General features: G+C 41.3%; 1 protein-coding gene and 1 long non-coding RNA gene across 2 annotated transcripts in view; one reads left to right on the top strand and one right to left on the bottom strand.

Moving 5' to 3' along the window:
• The window catches only part of LOC110520205 (parathyroid hormone 2 receptor-like), a 109,021-nt gene extending 99,396 nt beyond the window's left edge, over positions 1–9,625 (bottom strand). The window contains exons 1-2 of the mRNA XM_090229932.1: positions 9,255–9,625; positions 4,260–4,359 (exon numbers count right to left, since the gene is read on the bottom strand). Coding sequence (XP_090086058.1) covers positions 4,260–4,359; positions 9,255–9,344 — 190 coding nt within the window. The 5' untranslated portion in view covers positions 9,345–9,625. The remainder of the gene's footprint in view (positions 1–4,259; positions 4,360–9,254) is intronic.
• LOC149984650 (uncharacterized) overlaps positions 1–24,491 on the top strand; it is an 89,689-nt gene that overhangs the window by 49,043 nt on the left and 16,155 nt on the right. The window lies entirely within an intron of this gene.

Below are 24,491 nucleotides of genomic sequence, written 5' to 3'. Positions count from 1 at the left end.
TTTCAGGTAGGTGTCTATTCCCTTAATGCACCCACCTTGCAGTCTCGCCTTCTTCTGATCCACCACAGACAAATGTTGAAGTCTGACTTTTTTTACATCTCTCACTCGTTTTGGATCAATTCCTAAATGTCTGGCTGTTGCCTCGCCCAAATTTTGCTCTGCAAATGTGATCACTGCGAGCTTGAATTTGATGTTTTGTTTTCTTTTTGGTGGCACCATGGCTAGCAACAATGACAGCTTTAAAACATATATATAATTGAATACATAATTCATTGACCGTGGGAGTATAATTAATTGACCGTGGGAATATCAAAGTGCATCTAACCACTAGGCAGGTAACCTAGTGGGAAGAGTGTTGTGCCAGTAACCAGAAGGTTGCTGCATCAAATCCCTGAGCTGACAAGATAAAAATCAGTTGTTCTGCCTCTGAGCAAGGCTGTTAACCCACTGTTTGTTTGTGTACTGTGGATGTTGATTAAGACAGCCCCCCACACCTGTCTGATTCAGAAGGTTTGGGTTAAATGCAGAAGACACATTTCAGTTGAATACATTCAGTTAGACAACTGACTAGGTACTTCCCTTTCCCTACATATGAAAATTAAAAAGGTTTATGAATGAATTACTATTAGTCAGACAAAACCTGCCAGGTTTAGCAATAAATAGTGGTTGAATTTAACCTTAAACTTACTACTTTGATGTGTCATTTTTATAAAAAGTTTGTAAAACAGAACAAGTTGAACAAGTTGTTATTTCCAATGACGGCCTACCCCAGCCAAACCCTAACCTAGACAACGCTGGGCCAATTGTGCACCGCCCTATGGGACTCCCAATCACGGGTGGTTGTGACACAACCTGGAATCAAATCAGGGTCTGCAGTGATGCCTCTAGGACTGAGATGCAGTGCCTTAGACCGCTGTGCCACTTGGGAGCCACCAATCTTGCAGGCCAGAGCTCCATCTTGGGGTTTTTTCTTCCGAGACTGTTCATGTATCTCGATGGCCTTCTCTGGTTACAGACAGTATATACAGTACAGTGCCTTCAGAAAGTATTCACACCCCTTGACTTTTTTCAAATGTTGTTGTGTTACAGCCTGAATATAAAAAGCATAAAATGTTGTTGTAACTGGCCTTTACACAATACCAGATAATATCAAATTGGAATGATGTTTTTTTTTACATTTTTACAAATTAATACAAAATAAAAAGCTAAAATGTCTTGAGTCAATAAGTATTCAACCCCTTTGTTATGGCAAGCTTAAATACGTTTAGGAGTAAAAATGTGCTTAACAAGTCACATAAATGGCATGGACTCACTCTGTGTTCAAAAATAGTGTTTAACATGATGTTTGATACCTCATCTCTGTACCCCACACATAAAATTATCTGTAAGGTCCCTCAGTCAAGTAGTGAATTTCAAACACAGATTCAACCACAAAGACGAGGGAGGTATTCCAATGCCTCGCAAAGAAGATCTATTGGTAGATTTCAAAAATGTAATATCCCTTTGAGCATGGTGAAGTTATTAATTACACTTTGAATAGTGTTTGAATTCACCCAGTCACTACAAAGATAGAGGCGTCCTTCCTAACTCGGTTGCTGGAGAGGAAGGAAACCGGTCAGGGATTTCACCATGAGGCCTATGGTGACTTTAGAACAGTTACAGAGTTTAATGGCTGTGATAGGAGAAAACTGAGGATGAATAAACAACATTGTAGTTATTCCACAATACCAACCTAAATGACAGAGTGAAAAAAGGAAGCCTTTTCAGAATAAAAGTATTCCTAAACATGTATCCTGTTTGCAAGAAATGTGGCAAGCAGGACAATAAACTAAAACACAAAGCCAAATCTACCCTGGAGTTGCTTACCAAGAAGACAATGAATGTTCATGAGTGGCTGAGTTACAGTTTTGATTAAAATGTACTTGAAAACCTATGGCAAGACCTGAAAACAGTTGCCAATTATGACCAATTTGACATAGCTTGAAGAATTTTGAAGAATAATGAGCAAATGTTGCACAATCCAGGTGTGGAAAGCTTTTAGAGACTTTTAGAGACCCAGAAAGACTCACAGTTGTAATCGCTGTGCTTCAGCGAAGCTGATTACTTTGGTTCTGCAAAGTATTGGCTCAGGGGTGTGAACACTTACACCATCTTAATCTTTTCTTTTTATTGACCAGTCTGAGATATGGCTTTTTCTTTGCAACTCTGCTTAGAAGGCCAGCATTCCGGAGTTGCATTGGCACTCTAATGTACTTGTCCTCTTGCTCAGGTGTGCACCGGGGCCTCCCACTCCACTTTCTATTCTGGTTAGAGCCGGTTTGCGCTGTTCTGTGAAGGGAGTTGTACGAGAACTGCAAGTTCTTGGCAATTTCTCGCATGGAATAGCCTTCATTTCTCAGAATAAGAATAGACACGAGTTTCAGAAGAAAGTTCTTAGTTTCTGGCCATTTTGAGTCTGTAATCGAACCCACAAATGCTGATGATCCAGATACTCAACTAGTCTAAAGAAGTCTTGTTTTATTGCGTCTTTAATCAGCCTAACAGTTTTCAACTGTGCTAACATAATTGCAAAATTGTTTTCGAATGATCAATTAGCCTTTAAAAATGATAAACTTGGATTAGCTAACACAACGTGCCATTGGAACACAGGAGTAATGGTTGCTGATAATGGGCCTCTGTACACCTATGTAGATATTCCATAAAGAATCTGCCGTTTCCAGCTACAATAGTAATTTACAACATTAACAATGTCTACACTGTATTTCTGATCAATTTGATGTTATTTTAATGGACAAAAAATGTGTGTTTCTTTCAAAAACAAGTGACCCCAAACTTTTGAACCGTAGTGTATGTAATTTAGGTATTGTTGTATTTAATTTTCCATAAACTTGTAAACATTTCTAAAAACATGTTTTCACTTTGACATTATGGGGTATTTTGTGTGTAGACGGGTGAGAAAAAAAATATTTAACTCATTTTGAATTTAAGCTGTAATACAACAAAACGTGACTTGTTTCTGGGAGCTAGGTGTACATGTTGCACGTTATTACTTCATAAGAGAGACATTTGAATTTTTTGGGGCAGAAATGCATTCTGGAACATGTGAACATTCATGTGCCTTAATAACAAATGTGTATGCCATCTGTAAATACGGATACAATTGCTAAATTACAAGCCTAGTTGGTTTAGCCACGGAAAAAGGCAGGAAACTTCTCGCTAGCCATGAATGGCTGAGATAATGGATGGGCTGGACATGCCTAGAGATGAGTTCGGGTTGGTCTGCCATGTAGCACACTTCTGTCTATAACATGAGCTGCACCGTATGTGTATGTTATCCTTTTTCACACAGAAAAAAATCAGTGGAATGCCCGTGGAAGCATGAGTATGATAGCTTAGTAGATGGAGACAATTCTGGCATTTGACTGCAAATATGCGGAGAGAGTCAAAAAGAGAACGCTGTTGTATAAAACACCTGTCTCCGGATTACATCTTCAAACTAAGGGCAACCATGGCATCCGTGTATACAGGTAAGAGAGTCTAGCTAGGTATATTTTCAGTTATTATACATTTGTAATTTAGTCAGAAAGTTGTTTTTATTGCAAGTTAAAGCATACTGTTAGCTAGCTAGCTAACGTTAGCTGGCTGGCTCGCTAGCTAACGTTACGTTAATGATCTGTGTAGTAATATTATTCGTATCTCAGAGCCATTGGCATTGCTAGTTATAGCCTAATGTTAGCTAGCTAGCTAACGTTGAACCTAGTTGGTTAGCTACCTGCAGATTCATGCAGGGTAGTAACTTTATGAGTTGGGATTATGGTTCATTGTTTAACTAGCTAGCTACATGTCTAAACAAAAGACTCCACTAGGCAAGTATCCATTTCACTACCATTTACACCTTCTGTATCCTGTGCATGTGACAAATAATCTTTGATTTGATTTGATATAGTGTGTAGAGATGGTAATGAGACAGTAATGTCAAGAACAACATGACCTGCCCCAAAGTCAAATTAGGATATAATGTTTGGCCAACGAGACAGTGTCCATACTGCATACTGATTTACTATTTCCTTGACTTGCATTGTAATTCTGGAAGTCAGTCAGGAGGCAGACGTCTTATTTTACCACATGCACGTTGGTTTCAGGGAAAACGTATTTACTTAGAGTATGTCTGCTTAACTATGACTCACAGAAGCAATACAGCACCACAGAGATATGTCAAGTTAAGGCAGGTTACAGTCCACAGTATATGTTGTTATTACCTGCAGGGTCGCGGGTGGAGAGGTTCTGGTGGCATTGGAGTTTAATGTCATACAGAATGTACATCTGCTCCTCTGCTGTCAGACTCTCATCAGATCCACCCTGCAGACGACAAGCAGTGGCTAGTGTCAGTCTCACATTCTTCTGAGATAAATAGAGGTTTACAAGTTACAAGTTTCTGACAAAAAAAATACTAAGTTAACACCTCTTCTGAGTGGTTGTCTAATGTTCTCAAATACCTATGTTCTGATTACGGCCTTACAGTATTTCACACAGCGAAATAAAGGTTGGTCACAAGTAATGAAAGAGATTGGAAATGCAAAGAGATCGGAAATGGTTAACATGAAGAAAACATTTATAACAATGCACCCACATAACAACCAGACCTGGGTTTAAATACAATTTCAAATATATGAATTTCTTTCATGTATATTCAAAGTAAGTACTCAGATATATTTTATTTGAAAAGGCAAGTGGTTGAATATTTTAATGTATTTGAAAATACTCATCCATTGACTCAAATACACTCCCATGCATTTAATGTATTTGAAAATAGTATTTGAAATAAAAATTTGAAAATACTCTTCAATACAATTTTGTAAGATATATATATATATATATATATATATATATATATATATATATATATATTATATATTTTTTTTACAAATAACGAGTCAAATACTCAAATAAAAGTACTTGTTTTGGGCTGTGTTTTTGAAAATACTAGTATTTTAAATACCAGATACTCAAATACACATGTATTTGAACCCAATAACAATTAAAGTAATGCTTCCCTTTCAAATCCCACACAAAATATTGAACCGTGTTCAAACAATACAGGATGCACAATCAATACCATCTTGTGAAGGATATTTACTTCAAAAGTTTTGGAACTTCTTCTGTTGTTATATTTGTGCCTTATGGAATAACAAACATATTCTAAGTATGTGTATGCTTTCCTCAATTATTTTTCATTAGAATTTAACCTTTATTTAACTAGGCAAGTCAGTTAAGAACAAATTCTTATTTACAATGACGGCCTACACCGGCCATACCTGGACGACGCTGAGCCTATTGTGTGCCGCCCTATGGGACTCCCAATCACAGCCTGTTGTGATACAGCCTGGATTCAAACCAGGGTGTCTGCAGTGATGCTTCTAGCACTGAGATGCAGTGCCTTAGTCCGCTGCGCCACCTGGGAGCCCAAAGTAGCCTAAAGTACTTTGAATGACTCTATGCCCTTTTGAGTTCAGTTACTGTACGGTGTCTTCAAATGCCATATCACTTTTGAGTTAAGAAAACGATTTGTGGATGTGGATGACTCATTGAATGGCATGAACCAGAGTCAAGATAAATTATTCATTTATTTTCATTTTGATAATAGATTTTTCTCAGAAGGTAAAGTTTGGTTGTTGCCATGACATACAGACAAGAAAGGAGTTGCAAGAGTTTGCCTTTTTGTTTGTGGTTGTATATCCTTTTAAAATAACATTATTTCCATGTGTTTTATATTACCATGGAAATCACTATTTAGATGGTGTATGTCTTCATACAGAACACATTTTTCAATGGCACACAGACCACATGCATATCTTCAAATTTGATTTGAATTGCAAGTATATTCCTGGAAAAATAACTGACATTGTCCATCAAGGCCTGGAGCTGAATGGCCCTTCACATCTCACTGGCAGTCTGCATTACATGTACACCTACAGTAAATTATTGAATGGTGTTGACCAGGGGTCAACCTCATAGATGCTAACAACTTCAACAGTTACAGACACAGACACATTAGGAGCATCTAATGGAAATGGAAATGATAGGAAGGCGAATGTGTGCTATCTGTGATGAACATCTCTTGCCCATGGGGGCATGTGGAGCACTGGGGAGCATTGGGACCATAAACCTTCATTGATGAGCAGATGGAATGGATAGATATTATAATTACAGGCTGTGACGATATGTGGCATATCCCACTGTCTATCACAATTGCCACTTGGCCCCTGCACCCCTCTCAAGCTGATGTTACAGTCTCCTGCACTCTACACTACTGTTTTAGCCTTAAGCATTAACTTGGGGAGAGAATTCAAGTCTTCAGGTTTCAGGCAAGGTTACTCATCATAGCCTGGACCCAAGGTCACTCATCATGCGAGAGTGGTTCATTGAACCCTCGCCATTCCACTAAGGTACTCTGCAGTAGATATAAATTACTAATATGTCATAACTGACAGTCCCCTTCTCTGACACCTGTGGACAGTTGTTTCTCTCCAGGGCAAACTGATATCGCTTTACCCTGTAGCAGCCAAGCAGGTGAGGGAGTGCTCATTCCAAACAGGTCATACATTCAGTGATCCCAAGGCTACTGTGTGGGATTCCGTTATACTGTGAGAGAGATAGGAGAGAGCAGAGGTACAGTGCATTCGGAAAGTATTCAGACCCCTTGATTTTTCCACATTTTGTTATGTTACAGCCTTCTTGTAAAATGTATTGAATTATTTTTTTCCTTATCAATCTATACACAATACCCCATAATGACAAAGCGAAAACAGGTTTTTAGAAATGTTTGCAAATGTATTAAAAATTAAAAACATAAATGTTTTATTTACACAAGTATTCAGGCCCTTGCTATGAGACTCGAAATTGAGCTCAGGTGCATCCTGTTTTCATTGATCATCCTTGACATGTTTCTACAACTTTATTGGAGTCCATCTGTAGTCAATGCAATTGATTGGAAAATATTTGAAAATGCACACACCTGTCTATATAAGGTCCCACAGTTGTCAGTGCATATTAGAGCAAAAACCAATCCATGAGGTCGAAGGAATTGCCAGTAGAGCTCCGAGACAGGATTGTGTCGAGGCACAGATCTGGGGAAGGGTACCAAAACATTTCTGCAACATTCAAGGTCCCCAAGAACACAGTGGCCTCCATCATTCTTAAATGGAAGAAGTTTGGAACCACCAAGACACTTCCTAGAGCTGGCTGTCTGGCTAAACTGAGCAATCGGGTGAGAACGGCCTTGGTCAGGGAGGTGCCCAAGAACCCGATGGTCACTTTGACAGAGTTCCAGAGTTCCAGAGTTACGCTGTGGAGATGGGAGAACCTTCCAGAAGAACCACCATCTCCGCAGCACTCCACCAATTAGACCTTTATGATTGAGTGGCCAGATGGAAGCCACTCCTCAGTAAAAGTCACGACAGCCCGCTTGGAGTTTGCCAAAAGGCACCTAAAGGACTCATAGACCACGTGAAACAAGATTCTCTGGTGTGATGAAGCATGGTGGTGGCAGCATGATGCTGTGGGGATGTTTTTTAGTGGCAGGGACTTGGAGACTAGTCAGGGTAAAGGGAAAGATGAACAGAGCAATGTACAGAGAGATCCTTGATGAAAACCTGCTCCAGAGCACTCAGGAATTCAGACTGGTGCGAAGGTTCACCTTCCAACAGGACAACAACCATAAGCACACAGCTAAGACAACACAGGAGTTGCTTCGGGACAAGTCTCTGAATGTCCTTGAGTAGCCCAGCCAGAGCCCAGACTTGAACCTGATCGAACATCTCTGGAGAGACCTGAAAATAGCTGTGCAGCAACGCTCCCTATTCAACCTGACGGAGCTTGAGAGGATCTGCAGAGAAGAATGGGACTAACACCCCAAATACAGGTGTGCCAAACTTGTAGCGTCATATCCAAGAGGATTTGAGGCTATAATCGCCCCCAAAGATGCTTCAAGAAAGTACTGAGTAAGGGTCTGAATAGTTATTTTAAATGTGATATTTAAGTTTTTTTTTTTTTCATATGTATTTGCAAAAATGTCTAAACTGTTTTTGCTTTGTCATAATGTGGTATTGTCTGTAGTTTGATGAGAAAAATAACAATTTCATCAATTTTAGAATATTATAATTTTCAATATATATACTTCTTCAGCACCAGTACCTCTTATAGAATACTCAGAGGGGAGTTCATACGTAATAAATATTCTGTAGGAGGATGGTTAACAATGGTTATCATTCTGTTACGTGAGATGCATAGAGGCAGAATGAGAGACTCTGCAGTCACCAAGGTGGGGGAGAGGTGGTACTGGCTGATCAGATGTGAGAGGTGGTACTGGTTGATCAGACATTACAATTATTACGGTTTAATATGTGCAAAGATGAGTACATATCCTACACTCATCTATGGCCTATTCTGTATCTTTTCTATTTCCACATGTGTGCCTGCAAAGTTGATCTCATGTGTCTTAAGAAACGTATTTGAGATCATGAGGAGGAGTTGTACTCCATTCTCTACAGTGCATGGCTGATAAGTTTGAAGCACAACTAAACCACACTACTGACTAACAGTGAGCACAGATAATTATATACACCACAATCCCTTAATTAGATGCATCATACACACTCTAAGCAAAAATACGGGGTATCTATCCTGTCTTTTATTTGAGTAAACATCACACATGTTGTAATTACATGTAGAAAAACACAAGGAAACAACATCCTTCACAGCACTGTACAATAGTGAGTCACACACTGCATTCAGTGAGGTGGGGAATATCAACACTGTCTCCATAATACCTACATTATAACAGGGGTCTCTAAATTGAACAAGATCAGTGAGCCTGCTGCCCGCTGATGACGAATTTCAGATTTCTCATTGTATGAATGAGATGACAAATGGAGTGAATTTTCACAACTGAATGACAACCCACTGAGCACAGACTGGTTGAATCAACGTTGTTTCCACGATCATTTCAATGAAATTACGTGGAATATACATTGAATTAACGCCTGTGCCCAGTGGGAACGGAGTCTTAAATATTTGATTCATTGTGAAAATATAAATATGATTTTCCACAGCTGATAAAAATTGTTTGCCGACTCAATGTTAAACTTTGGCAATTTATACTATTCTAAACATAATGCACTAATTTAAAAAAATCTGAAATTTCCTGTCCTATTCTGAACACAGCTGAACAATTAGGACTACGTTTTGTTTCTTACCTGTGCGTTAACACATGTCCAGCACAAGGCGAATGAGACCAAGATCCATAAGATCCACTTCACCATACTTCCAAACAGGGCAAATGTCATAACTGTTTGTAGAAAAAGCGTCACCTATCTATTTGAAACTCTAAATGTAGTTAGGTTAAACGTAATTTCAAATAATAATTATTTGCTATTCCGAATCCAATAGTCGTTGTCTGGTTCACCTTTCCATGTAGGGCACATGACAAATGTCTGACTTTTTTTCGACTATGACTGAAAAATCTTCAAAACACGTTTTTACGATAATAAAAATAAGGTAACATGTTCATACAATGTCAATAACAAGCGCAAAAAAATATGAAAATATATGAAAGAGAGAGCTCGCAAACACATTTAACAATAATTCCTTATCCATAATACACATTTTTTTTTTCTTCCATATAGTAGGCTAAAGCATATGCATTCTGCCACGACTTCTCAGAACAAGTTTGTACATTCCAGTTGTATTTTCAGAGAGAAGGGCTCGAATTCTCTTTCCGTCCTCAACAAGCTTAGTGAAGACGTGAAAAGGCACGTGCTGTTGATACGGCTAAACTAAAGCGCAGGGATCTTTTGGTGGTTCGGCAAAATCACCCGTACTCTTCTTTCATTTCCAAAGAGTCCTTGTACATTCAGTGCAGTTTTATCAGCATCCAAATGACTGAACAGTAAATTAACAGCGTTGCATATCCTGACACGAAATACATATATCCACATATATCCACCTAATACATATATCACGTTGCAGGTTTGATCGCGCAATGCATCGTAAGCAGAAACACATTTTGAAGCAACTCTATTCTATTCAAGGACCGTTTAACTTAATTTGGGATATGAAGCGAGGTTTCCTCTGCTGTCCTCGTTCTGCCGTGCTAAAGTGGCTGATGAGCTATCCTTGGTGCTGAAACTTCGTTTGAAGGACTGACCCGAAAGTTGGCATGGGCGCTATAAATGGAGGAAATAATCTCTGTCTTTAGCCGAGTGGATAAAAACATGTCCGATGTCATACCAGGACAAAATAATTTAAACACTAAATAGGCCTACTCTGCCAATATATTTGAAATCACATTCATATGTGACCAAAACATGTTGTACTTTGCAAGCTGTGGAGTAACATGACCGCTTCCATTGATATTACTCACCATACCACTGCGAATGGAGGCACGAACAACCGCTGGAAATAATACAAGCAGACTGTAATCAGAAGCTACGCACGTGTGTGTGTGCATCACACTAAACCATCCTTTCCTTATAGAAGATAGAAGCAGCATGTGCTCAACTAGTATTGGCATGGTGCCTTCCGAGCATCCAATTATCAATGCTAATTAAAATATAACTCTTGATGTCGTCCTCTCTACTAGTTCCTCCAGATACACAGGTCACATCCCGAATGTAACCCTATTCCCTATATAGTGCACTACTTTTGACTAGAGCCTTATGGGCCCTGGTAAAGTGCACTATAAAGGGAATAATGTATTTTTTTAGACACAGCCAATGTACAGAGCAGGAAGTCGGCAACTTATCTATGAACTGGGTATGAAGCAGGATCAAAAAAGTGAAACATCAATAATTGCACAATAAAACTCACAGACTCCACCAAAGTGTGTGAGAGAGGGTGTTCTATTTGATTTTGTTCCCTTCCATCTGATGGTAAAATAACATAATAAACTTGGCCTGAACTCCACATATGTTGTCTCCAAGATGTTTATCAGCCTAGCGTGTGAATGAATCCACAAACATCCGTTCCCCCAAAGCATCAGTTCCCCTACAGCTCTAATCATCAATCATCTCAACTCAATTAACTCCCAATGCAACTACAGTGTGGAATAATCTTTGAGTGGTGCCTCACTTCATGTCATATTCTGGACAATATACGTAAATACAATTGTATTCCCAATATTGTAATATTTCATTATTTCTGTCCTGGGCCGATTGAATTGAATTGCTCACTCTGAGGCTTGTCGGATCAGAAACCCCTGTTGGATTGAGTTAAGCTCACCTCAACACATTTGTAGGTTACTAGGGGGTAACTAGCCCCCCCTAATGACAATGTTTAATTGCTGACACAAAAAAAGCAATGTTTGGAGAAAAACAATTGGTATGTGGACGAAGGTCATGCTTAGGCAAATAAACTCTAAAGGGGAAAAAATGGTTATTGTTTACATTTTTCAGTTTACATTTCATGAAATGTTGGTTTTAGAGAAGGGTCGCTTTTTTAAAGTACCAGGGTTAAAGTATCCCCCATTTAATCAGTTTTATTTAGAAATTCTTTAATAAGTAATACTTAAAAGCGAAGTTTAGTTGTCTTATTTTAAATATTTAAATAAAATATGGGGGAAAATGGTGTTCGACATGTCACAATTAATATCTGTACTATGAGGAGATTGTCACAACTTCCGCCGAAGTCGGCTCCTCTCCTTGTTCGGGCGGTGTTCGTTCAGCGATCGACATTACTGGCTTTCTAGCCATCGCCGCTCCATTTCTCATATATCCATTTGTTTTGTCTTGTTTCATACACACCTGGTTTTCATTCCATAATCACACTACATGTATTTAGTCCTCCGTTCCCCTCCATGTCTTTGTGTGTGATTGTTTATTGTTAATGGTGTATGTTCACACGCTATACTTTTGTTTATTGTTCCGTGTAATTTGGGCACTTAGATGTCATTTTGTGCCTATTTGTTGATCGGAATAAAAGTGTGCCTGTTTACTCTACTCTGCTCTCCTGCACCTGACTTCGCCTCCCTTACACAGCCTTAATAACAGATATTTGATGTAAAGTCCCTCTTTTTAACTCACCTGCACATTCATCTTCTTTGTTATTTCATTGTTGTTCCTTTTCCTTACAATCCATTATGTACAATTGCACTACATTTTATTGGAATAATGCAAGATTTTACAATCCCAGCAGTCTTTAAAATGACATTCAAGAGCAAAAGGTTTTCAATAGCTGTTTTTAATTCATAAAAATGCATTGGTATATAATATTGGAATGGAATATAACTAATAACATTGAGAAATAACTTTTAATAACAATAAATTGTTACTTAATTAATTGTGTTGCAACAACCTTCTTTGAGACAACCTTTTTTTGAAGAACCTGCTTCGTTTTCTTACTCTCTCTCTTTTCCTCTTGTTGATGTTTCTGTCTAGCAATTTCCTCCAGCATCCTTTTGTAAGGTGAGGCTTTCAGTACAGCCGCAGACTCTGCATTCCTCTTCCTTGGTCTCGCCTCCTGGATCCTCGGCCTTGGGGACAACTCCAATAGAACTGCTGCAGCTGCATCTGTTGGTTGTTGGTTTAAACAAAAACAAACAAATAACAAGAACACATGAGTATTGGTACAATAAACACTTCTAATCAGTATATGCAAATATATATTGAAGATGGTACGGTCTAACGGCTGCAGCTTGTGGCTGCATTGGAGTGGCAGAGTGATGTGAATCACTCCATGGCCTCTTGCTGTCAGAACAGCCTCCAGGGTCTTATGGGAGTGGTGCCCATCGAGGATGAGGATGTGGGGTTCCTCAGGGGTACAACCAACACTGTGGGCGAAGTGGTGGAGCCAGCCGACAAATATGGTACTTTCCACCTAGCCAGAGTCACTCACCCTTCCAATGGACCCTGGAGGTGCTCCAACCAGCAGGTGTTCGTTCATCGTCTTCTGGGGGAAGATGAAGAGGGGCGGGACGTACTGCCCCGCTGCACTGATAGTACAAATTACTGTGACTGTGAAGCACCTCCTGTGCTAGTCATCCGTGAAACCTATTTTACTCCCTTGGTGGCCACCACTGGCAACGGTTTCTGGATGTTTCCTATTCCTGTCTCGTCCATGTTCCAAATCTTCGTTGGCCCGATGTCCATGATCCTGTTTAAAATGTCCTCTTAGGCCGTAAAAAAACTGGTCAACCTTAAGCTTATTAATTAAAGCCCAAGGCCCTCGCAAGACTGGTTGCTTGCAGTACTCGAACTGACAGTTGAGGGTTGAGCTTCATGAAGTCACTGAACCAATCCACCCCTGCATACCCCTTTCCTTTGCTGAACCTGTGCTTGATTCCCATCCTCTCTGCCAGATCGAAGGCGAGTCTTCTCAAGTCCCATGATGTTAGACCAAATAGGGCTCTTTTCGTTTGTTGAATGTGGTTGACAAGGTAACTTTCCTACATGGAAGAGAAGACTGGCACTCTGCGCATTTGGCTGATTCCTGGGGTTTTCACCTCCTTTCCTCTGTAGACCGTAGGGTTCTTGGTGGAATGTTGAACACCCTGGTAGCCCCCTTTAAGTTCTGCACATTTTGTACTGCCTTCAGGGCATGCTGTATCATCTCAGAGACATAGCTTCCACAGTCTGTTTTCTTCTTGTATATTCTCATCTGGAAATAAAAACATGAAATTATATTAGGAACTGTAAGGAACTGACCATTAACCTAAACCCTGCCCCCTAATCTAACAGATGGCCCCTAACCCTTATCCAAAACCCTCCCTAACCCTAACCACTAATCTAATAGATGGCCCCTAACCCTATTAACCTGCAGGGGGAAAAGGTGCCAATTTAAAAGCTCTCTTTTAAAAATGTAGCTAGCTGTCCTCCCGAGTGGTGCAGCCTGTCTAAGACACTGCAATGCCTTAGACACATCCGGGTTTGATCCCGGGCTGTGTTGAGGCTGGCCATGACCGGGAGACCTATGTGGTGATGCACAATTGGTTAGGGGAGGGTTTGGCTGGCATGCCCTTGTCCCATTGCGCTCTAGCAACTCCTGTGGCGGGCCGGGCACATGCACGCTGACATGGTCACAAGATGGACAGTGTTTCTCCTGACACATTGGTGCGGCTGGCTTCCAGGATAAGTGAGCAGTGTGTCAAGAAGAATTGCGGCTTGTCAGGGTCGTGTTTTGGAGGATGCATGGCTCTTGACCTTCGCCTCTCCTGAGTCTGTACGGGAGTTGCAGCGATGGGACAAGACTGTAACTACCAGTTGGGGAGAAAAAGGGGGTACATTTTAAAAAATGAAAATAACCAACAAAACAATAATAAAAATACAATTAAAATAAACACATAGCTAGCTATAAAACTATATGTCATAAAATGCTGTGTAAAATAGCTAAAAGGCTATAAAGTAAAGCTATCAGTCACTAGTGGAAACATTTACAACTGCAATTAAGGTATGTTATCTTTTTTAATATATTTTACCACAAATGATCTTGTAGTAAGGTTGCTCGCTAGCACTGCTAGCATCTTATGTTAACTAGCATTTACTGCTAGTGTGGTTGCTGAGTGGTAGAGTAGTCTATGACACTGCATCTCAATACAAGAGGGATCACTGCAGTATCTGGTTCAAATCCAGGCTGCATCACATCCAGCTGTGATTGGCGCACAATTGGCCCTGTGTAGTCTGGGTTGGGCTGGGGTAGGCTGTCATTGTAAATAAGAATTTGGTCTTAACTGACTTGCCTAGTTAAATAAAGGTTAAATGTAAAAAAAATAAAAAATAATAATGTAAATGCTACCTAGAAGCTTAACATAAACTAGCACACACTAAATGTCTAAATTAATGGTAGAAATACATTCATAACCATAAAGGGGTAACATATCCCCAGGGGTCAGTTACCCCTAGCGGGGGGGGCGACTTGCCTCCAATACACTCATCCAACATATTACTACTTTACAAAATAATTATCTAAATGTTTCTCTCTAAACAAGGGGATTATTTATCTTATTTTTCTCCTTCTTGTATATATATAAAAATATACAGTGCCTTGCGAAAGTATTCGGCCCCCTTGAACTTTGCGAACTTTAGCCACATTTCAGGCTTCAAACATAAAGATATAAAACTGTATTTTTTTGTAAAGAATCAACAACAAGTGGGACACAATCATGAAGTGGAACAACATTTTTTTGGATATTTCAGACTTTTTTAACAAATCAAAAACTTAAAAATTGGGCGTGCAAAATTAATCAGCCCCTTTACTTTCAGTGCAGCAAACTCTCTCCAGAAGTTCAGTGAGGATCTCTGAATGATCCAATGTTGACCTAAATGACTAATGATGATAAATACAATCCACCTGTGTGTAATCAAGTCTCCGTATAAATGCACCTGCACTGTGATAGTCTCAGAGGTCCGTTAAAAGCGCAGAGAGCATCATGAAGAACAAGGAACACACCAGGCAGGTCCGAGATACTGCTGTGAAGAAGTTTAAAGCCGGATTTGGATACAAAAAGATTTCCCAAGCTTTAAACATCCCAAGGAGCACTGTGCAAGCGATAATATTGAAATGGAAGGAGTATCAGACCACTGCAAATCTACCGAGACCTGGCCGTCCCTCTAAACTTTCAGCTCATACAAGGAGAAGACTGATCAGAGATGCAGCCAAGAGGCCCATGATCACTCTGGATGAACTGCAGAGATCTACAGCTGAGGTGGGAGACTCTGTCCATAGGACAACAATCAGTCGTATATTGCATCTGGCCTTTATGGAAGAGTGGCAAGAAGGCCATTTCTTAAAGATATCCATAAAAAGTGTTGTTTAAAGTTTGCCACAAGCCACCTGGGAGACACACCAAACATGTGGAAGAAGGTGCTCTGGTCAGATGAAACCAAAATTGAACTTTTTGGCAACAATGCAAAACGTTATGTTTGGCGTAAAAGCAACACAGCTCATCACCCTGAACACACCAAACATTGGTGGTGGCAGCATCATGGTTTGGGCCTGCTTTTCTTCAGCAGGGACAGGGAAGATGGTTAAAATTGATGGGAAGATGGATGGAGCCAAAAACAGGACCATTCTGGAAGAAAACCTGATGGAGTCTGCAAAAGACCTGAGACTGGGATGGAGATTTGTCTTCCAACAAGACAATGATCCAAATCATAAAGCAAAATCTACAATGGAATGGTTCAAAAATAAACATATCCAGGTGTTAGAATGGCCAAGTCAAAGTCCAGACCTGAATCCAATCGAGAATCTGTGGAAAGAACTGAAAACTGCTGTTCACAAATGCTCTCCATCCAACCTCACTGAGCTCGAGCTGTTTTGCAAGGAGGAAGGGGAAAAAATTTCAGTCTCTCGATGTGCAAAACTGATAGAGACATACCCCAAGCGACTTACAGCTGTAATCGCAGCAAAAGGTGGCGCTACAAAGTATTAACTTAAGGGGGCTGAATAATTTTGCACGCCCAATTTTTCAGTTTTTGATTTGTTAAAAAAGTCTGAAATATCCAATAAATGTCGTTCCACTTCATGATTGTGTCCCACTTGTTGTTGATTCTTCACAAAAAAATACAGTTTTATCTTTATGTTTGAAGCCTGAAATGTGGCAAAAGGTCGCAAAGTTCAAGGGGGCCGAATACTTTCGCAAGGCACTGTATAGATCTAACTTCATTGGAATATAGATACAACTTTTTCACTATTTAAAAAAATTGACACAGAGGACATTTTTGGTTGAGCAAGAGCAGTGTCAACCAGGGAAAGTGTTGGGAAAATAATTTGGTGACATCTTGTGGTCTTTTAATGTGACTTCCAGGGGGGAGGGTCAGTTACCCCCTAACACCCTACCATGTGTTCTACCTTTCTCCTGTTGCTCACTGTACAATACAGTTGTGGCAGGCAGCTACAATTAAACTTAAAGTATCTTAGAGACTGTTTGCCTTATTGTCCACCTATGGTCAATTAAGCTTACAAGAGATTACTACTGTAGGATACACAGTATATATGCAGTACTATAATTATGTCCTGTGTTCCTTGTGAGTATGCTTGCTATATACAGTGCATACGGAAAGTATTCAGACTCATTGACTTTTCAACATTTCGTTACTTTTACAGCCCTGTTCTAAAATTGAAATAGTTTTTTTCTTCGTCAATCTACACAAAATACCCCATAATGACAAAGCAAAAACAGTTAATTTTTTTGCTAATTTATTACAAATAAAAACTTCAATATAACATTTACATAAGTATTCAGACCCTTTACTCAGTACTTTGTTGAAGCACCTTTGACAACGATTACAGTCTTAAGTCTTCTTGGGTATGAGGCTACAAGCTTGGCACACCTGTATTTTGGGAGTTTCTCCCATTCTCCTCTGCAAATCCTCTCAAGCTATGTCAGTTTGGATGGGGAGTGTCGCTGCATTCAGAGACTTGTCCCGAAACTACTCCTGTGTTGTCTTGGCTGTATGCTTAGGGTTATTGGCCTATTCAAAAGGTGAACCGTTGCCCCAGTCTGAGGTTCTGAGAGCTCTGGAGCATGTTTTCATCAAGGATCTCTGTACTTTACTCTGTTCATCTCTCCCTTGACCCTGACTAGTCTCCCAGTCCCTGCCGCTGAAAACCATCCCCACAGCATGATGCTGCCACCTCCATGCTTCACCGTAGGGATGGTGCAAGGTTTCCTCCAGACTTGACGCTTGGCATTCAGGACAAAGAGTTCAATCTTGGTTTCATCAGACCAGAGAATCTTGTTTCTCATGGTCTGAGAGTCCTTTAGGTGCATTTTGCTAAACTCCAAGCGGGCTGTCATGTGCCTTTTACTGAGGAATGGCTTCCGTCTGGCCACTCTATCATAAAGGTCTGATTGGTGGAGTGCTGCAGAGATGGTTGTCCTTCTGGAATGTTTCCCCATCTCCACAGAGGAACTCTGGAGCTCTGTCAGAGTGCCCATCGGGTTCTTGGTCACCTCCCTGGCCAAGGCCCTTCTCCCACGATTGCTCTGTTTGGCCGGACAGCCAACTCTCGGAAGAGTCTTGTTGGTTCCAAACTTCTTCCATTGAAGAATGAGGGAGGCCACTGTGTTCTTGGGGACCGTCAATGCTGCAGAAATTGTTGGTACCCTTCCCCAGATCTGTGCCTCGACACAATCCTGTCTCGTAGCTCTACGGACAATTCCTTCTACCTCATGGCTTCGTTTTTGCATTGTCAACTGTGGGACTTAATATAGACAGGTGTGCCTTTCCAAATCATGTCCAGTCAATTGAATTTACCACAGGTGGACTCCAATATGAAGGATGATCAATAGAAACAGGATGTAATTCGTAAACATTTAATTTGTTTTCACTTTGTCATTTGAAATTTATAGGAAATTATAATTTCATCCATTTTAGAATAAGGCTGTAAAATGAAGGGGAGGAGATGGCTTAAAGACACAATCCTGTCTCTGAGCTCCACAGACAATTCCTTCGATTTCATGGATTGGTTTTTGCTCTGACATGTACTGTTAACTGTGGTACCTTATACAGGCAGGTGTGTGCCTTTCCAAATCATGTCCAATCAAATGAATTTACCACAGGTGGTATCCAATCAAGTTGTAGAAACATGTCAAGGAGGATAAATGGAAACAGGATGCACCTGAGCTCAATTTCAAGTTTCATAGCAAAGGGTCTGAATACTTAAGTAAATAAGGTATTTTTGTTTTTTATTTTCAATAAACCTGCCAAAATTTCAAAAATCCTGTTTTCGCTTTGTCATTATATGGTATTGTGTGTAGATTGATGAAGAAAAAAATAATTGCATCCATTTTAGAATAAGGCTGTAATGTAACAAAATGTGGGAAAGGGGTCTGAATACTTTAGCTCTAATACCAGATTGTTACTGTAAGGCTACAGTATATGCATGTCATTATGTCCAACTTTCCTGTCCAATGTTCCTACTAGAAGAAAATTATCTGGCATTGTCACATCCATATGGTACACTGTGTAAGACACATCAGCTGAGTTACGTACGTAACTTCACAATACCCAGTAGAGTCACTGGAACATCTTCGGGATAGGGTCTATTTTTCTCCACTTCCTGTCTGACTGACGTGCCCAAAGTAAACGGCCTGTTACTCAGGCCCAGAAGCCAGGATATGCATATAATTGGTAGCATTGGGTAGAAAACACTTTGAAGTTTGTAGAAATGTTAAAATAATGCATGAGACTTTTTTTTTAAATTTATTTTATTTATTTCACCTTTATTTAACCAGGTAGGCAAGTTGAGAACAAGTTCTCATTTACAATTGCGACCTGGCCAAGATAAAGCAAAGCAGTTCGACACATACAACGACACAGAGTTACACATGGAGTAAAATAAACATACAGTCAATAATACAGTATAAACAAGTCTATATACGATGTGAGCAAATGAGGTGAGATAAGGGAGGTAAAGGCAAAAAGGCCATGGTGGCAAAGTAAATACAATATAGCAAGTAAAACACTGGAATTGTAGATTTGCAATGGGAGAATGTGCAAAGTAGAAATAAAAATAATGGGGTGCAAAGGAGCAAAATAAATTAATTAATTAAATACAGTAGGGAAAGAGGTAGTTGTTTGGGCTAAATTATAGGTGGGCTATGTACAGGTGCAGTAATCTGTGAGCTGCTCTGACAGTTGGTGCTTAAAGCTAGTGAGGGAGATAAGTGTTTCCAGTTTCAGAGATTTTTGTAGTTCGTTCCAGTCATTGGCAGCAGAGAACTGGAAGGAGAGGCGGCCAAAGAAAGAATTGGTTTTGGGGGTGACTAGAGAGATATACCTGCTGGAGCGTGTGCTACAGGTGGGAGATGCAAAGGTGACCAGCGAGTTGAGATAAGGGGGGACTTTACCTAGCAGGGTCTTGTAGATGACATGGAGCCAGTGGGTTTGGCGACGAGTATGAAGCGAGGGCCAGCCAACGAGAGCGTACAGGTCGCAATGGTGGGTAGTATATGGGGCTTTGGTGACAAAACGGATTGCACTGTCATAGACTGCATCCAATTTGTTGAGTAGGGTATTGGAGGCTATTTTGTAAATGACATCGCCAAAGTCGAGGATTGGTAGGATGGTCAGTTTTACAAGGGTATGTTTGGCAGCATGAGTGAAGGATGCTTTGTTGCGAAATAGGAAGCCAATTCTAGATTTAACTTTGGATTGGAGATGTTTAATGTGAGTCTGGAAGGAGAGTTTACAGTCTAACCAGACACCTAAGTATTTGTAGCTGTCCACGTATTCTAAGTCAGAGCCGTCCAGAGTAGTAATGTTGGACAGGCGGGTAGGTACAGGTAGCGATCGGTTGAAGAGCATGCATTTAGTTTTACTTGTATTTAAGAGCAATTGGAGGCCACGGAAGGAGAGTTGTATGGCATTGAAGCTTGCCTGGAGGGTTGTTAACACAGTGTCCAAAGAAGGGCCAGAAGTATACAGAATGGTGTCGTCTGCGTAGAGGTGGATCAGAGACTCACCAGCAGCAAGAGCGACCTCATTGATGTATACAGAGAAGAGAGTCGGTCCAAAAATTTAACCCTGTGGCACCCCCATAGAGACTGCCAGAGGTCCGGACAGCAGACCCTCCGATTTGACACACTGAACTCTATCAGAGAAGTAGTTGGTGAACCAGGCGAGGCAATCATTTGAGAAACCAAGGCTGTCGAGCCTGCCGATGAGGATGTGGTGATTGACAGAGTCGAAAGCATTGGCCAGATCAATGAATACGGCTGCACAGTAATGTTTCTTATCGATGGCGGTTAAAAAAGTTGGCGGTTAAAAAAACTATAAAACAAGTGATGTAGTAAGAGAAAATCCAAAGATTTCTTTTGAGATCCCATGCTCTTACATTACAACGTATAGGGACAATGTTAAATCCGGCTCCCAGATTGCAATTCCTATGGCTTCCAAGAATGTCAACAGTCTTTGTTCAAGTTTTCAGGCTTGTTTCTTCCCAAACAAGGAAGAATTTTGAGTTTTGGCACCGGGAGTCACAGTTGGAAATCAGTCTGCGGGCGCGAGATGAGGAGGATGCACACTTGCTAATTTTACTTTTCTTTTGAACATACCAAATACCACCAAGTACTGGAAAATATCCATTGTTACCACATAGTTTCTTAGTTGGTACCATGTAACAACATGAAGCATTATCATCTTCTTCAAACAACCAGTACACAAACGGGTGATGACGTAATGGGAACCTGTTTTGCCAGCTGGGCACAATTTCCTCACTTCTGTTTGCATTCTTGGGTAAACAGTTGTGCACTCAAGTCCACAATCCACATACTGTGGCTTTGTGTGAGTACGCATAGTAGTATCCTTGAAATGTAGGTGAATGACTGACAACAGCCTTCAACATTGGTTATTACTAGTATGGTAATTATAATTCATTGTTTCATAACAGAGAGCCCTATAATCCTAAGAATCTCTTCTGATTGGTTTACTACTCATTGTGTTCCAACAATACCAGTACTCAAATAACATAAAAAAACAGACTTGAATCTTTTTTAAGAGCTTGCTGCTCACCAGTTAGTAACAGCTTTGACTCTTCCTTGCCTAAAACTGCTCATGGTATTTTAGTCTTTAAAGACGCAATTAAACAAACAGCTAAAACCAAAGTCTCAAAATGGCTATCAATGATATACAAAAAAGTAGCACCACTGAACATTTGCATACCTCAAGAGAGATCTTGTCACACCCAGATCTGTTTCACCTGTCCATGTGCTTGTCTCCACCCCCTCCAGGTGTCACTCATCGTCCCCGGTGTATTTATTCCTGTGTTTTCTGTCTTTCTGTGCCAGTTCATCTTGTTTGCCAAGTCAACCAGCGTTTATCTCCTAGCTCCTATTTTTCCTAGTCCTCCTAGTTTTGACCCTTGCCTGTCCTGACACCGATCCCACCTGCCTGACCATTCATCCTGCTCTGACCTTGAGCCTGCCTAACACCTTGTACTGTTTGGACTTGGACCTGGTTACTGAACCCCTGCCTGTCCTGACCTCTAGACTTTCTAATGCCCTGTACTGTTTGGACCTGGTTTATGAACTCTCGCCTGTACCCGACCTGCCTTTTGCCTACCCCTTGTGTTATAATAAATATTGGAGCTCAACCATCTGCCTCCTGTGTCTGCTGGGTCTCGCCTTATAGCTCTAGCATATGGAGCTGAGAAACTGAAATATGTGACAATTTGCCAAATTGAAAGGTAAGCTCCTTACATCCAATTCTATATTTTTTTGTCTAGACACAAGTGACAAGTCTATGAATAAATTACCCACTTTTAATTCTTTAGATTTCAATGAAATTTTTATTTTTATTTTTTTATACAGCAGTGTTTCTGTGGCTTGCAAATCATTACACAGCATGTTCATTTGTGAAATAGTCTCTAGTAGTTTCTACTCTGTATTTAGGCTCATTGTAAACATATCCTACCAATGCCACCCCCTGAGCTAAATGCAAATATAACACCGCAACGCATATAAGGCCCTGCCCCACCCTCCTTTCGGAAAAGCTGACCACGACTCCATTTTGTTGATCCCTGCCTACAGACAGAAACTAAAACAAGAAGCTCCTGCGCTGAGGTCTGTTCAACGCTGGTCCGACCAAGCTGATTCCACACTCCAAGACTGCTTCCATCACGTGGACTGGGATATGTTTCGTATTGCGTCAGACAACAACATTGACGAAAACGCTGATTCGGTGAGCGAGTTCATTAGAACGTGCGTTGAAGATGTCGTTCCCATAGCAACGATTAAAACATTCCCAAACCAGAAACCGTGGATTGATGGCAGCATTCGTGTGAAACTGAAAGCCCGAACCACTGCTTTTAATCAGGGCAAGGTGACCGGAAACATGACCGAATACAAACAGTGTAACTATTCCCTCCGCAAGGCAATCAAACAAGCTAAGCGTCAGTATAGAGACAAAGTAGAATCTCAATTCAACGGCTCAGACACAAGAGGTATGTGGCAGGGTCTACAGTCAATCACAGATTGCAAAAAGAAAACCAGCCCCGTCACGGACCAGGATGTCTTGCTCCCAGGCAGACTAAATAACTTTTTTGCCCGCTTTGAGGACAATACAGTGCCACTGACACGGCCCGCAACTAAAACATGCGGACTCTCCTTCACTGCAGCCGACGTGAGGAAAACATTTAAACGTGTCAACCCTCGCAAGGCTGCAGGCCCAGACGGCATCCCCAGCCGCGCCCTCAGAGCATGCGCAGACCAGCTGGCTGGTGTGTTTACGGACATATTCAATCAATCCCTATCCCAGTCTGTTGTACCCACATGCTTCAAGAGGGCCACCATTGTTCCTGTTCCCAAGAAAGCTAAGGTAACTGAGCTAAACGACTACCGCCCCGTGGCACTCACTTCCGTCATCATGAAGTGCTTTGAGAGACTAGTCAAGGACCATATCACCTCCACCCTACCTGACACCCTAGACCCACTCCAATTTGCTTACCGCCCAAATAGGTCCACAGACGATGCAATCTCAACCACACTGCCCTAACCCATCTGGACAAGAGGAATACCTATGTGAGAATGCTGTTCATCGACTACAGCTCGGCATTTAACACCATAGTGCCCTCCAAGCTCGTCATCAAGCTCGAGACCCTGGGTCTCGACCCCGCCCTGTGCAACTGGGTACTGGACTTCCTGACGGGCCGCCCCCAGGTGGTGAGGGTAGGCAACAACATTTCCACCCCGCTGATCCTCAACACTGGGGCCCCACAAGTGTGCGTTCTGAGCCCTCTCCTGTACTCCCTGTTCACCCACGACTGCGTGGCCACGCACGCCTCCAACTCAATCATCAAGTTTGCGGACGACACAACAGTGGTAGGCTTGATGAGACGGCCTACAGGGAGGAGGTGAGTGCCCTCGGAGTGTGGTGTCAGGAAAATAACCTCACACTCAACGTCAACAAAACTAAGATGATTGTGGACTTCAGGAAACAGCAGAGGGAACACCCCCCTATCCACATCGATGGAACAGTAGTGGAGAGTTTTAAGTTTTAAAGTTCCTCGGCGTACACATCACAGACAAACTGAATTGGTCCACCCACACAGACAGCATCGTGAAGAAGGCGCAGCAGCGCCTCTTCAACCTCAGGAGGCTGAAGAAATTTGGCTTGTCACCAAAAGCACTCACAAACTTCTACAGATGCACAATCGAGAGCATCCTGTCGGGCTGTATCACCGCCTGGTACGGCAACTGCTCCGCCCACAACCGTAAGGCTCTCCAGAGGGTAGTGAGGTCTGCACAACGCATCACCGGGGGCAAACTACCTGCCCTCCAGGACACCTACACCACCCGATGTCACAGGAAGGCCATAAAGATCATCAAGGACAACAACCACCCGAGCCACTGCCTGTTCACCCCGCTATCATCCAGAAGGCGAGGTCAGTACAGGTGCATCAAAGCTGGGACCGAGAGACTGAAAAACAGCTTCTATCTCAAGGCCATCAGACTGTTAAACAGCCACCACTAACATTGAGTGGCTGCTGCCAACACACTG

Source organism: Oncorhynchus mykiss, chromosome 3, assembly GCF_057628025.1.
Source record: "Oncorhynchus mykiss isolate SJ-2025 chromosome 3, ASM5762802v1, whole genome shotgun sequence".
Taxonomy (NCBI): domain Eukaryota; kingdom Metazoa; phylum Chordata; class Actinopteri; order Salmoniformes; family Salmonidae; genus Oncorhynchus; species Oncorhynchus mykiss.
Note: the sequence above shows the minus strand (reverse complement) of the source record. Positions and strands in the feature narration are given on the sequence as shown.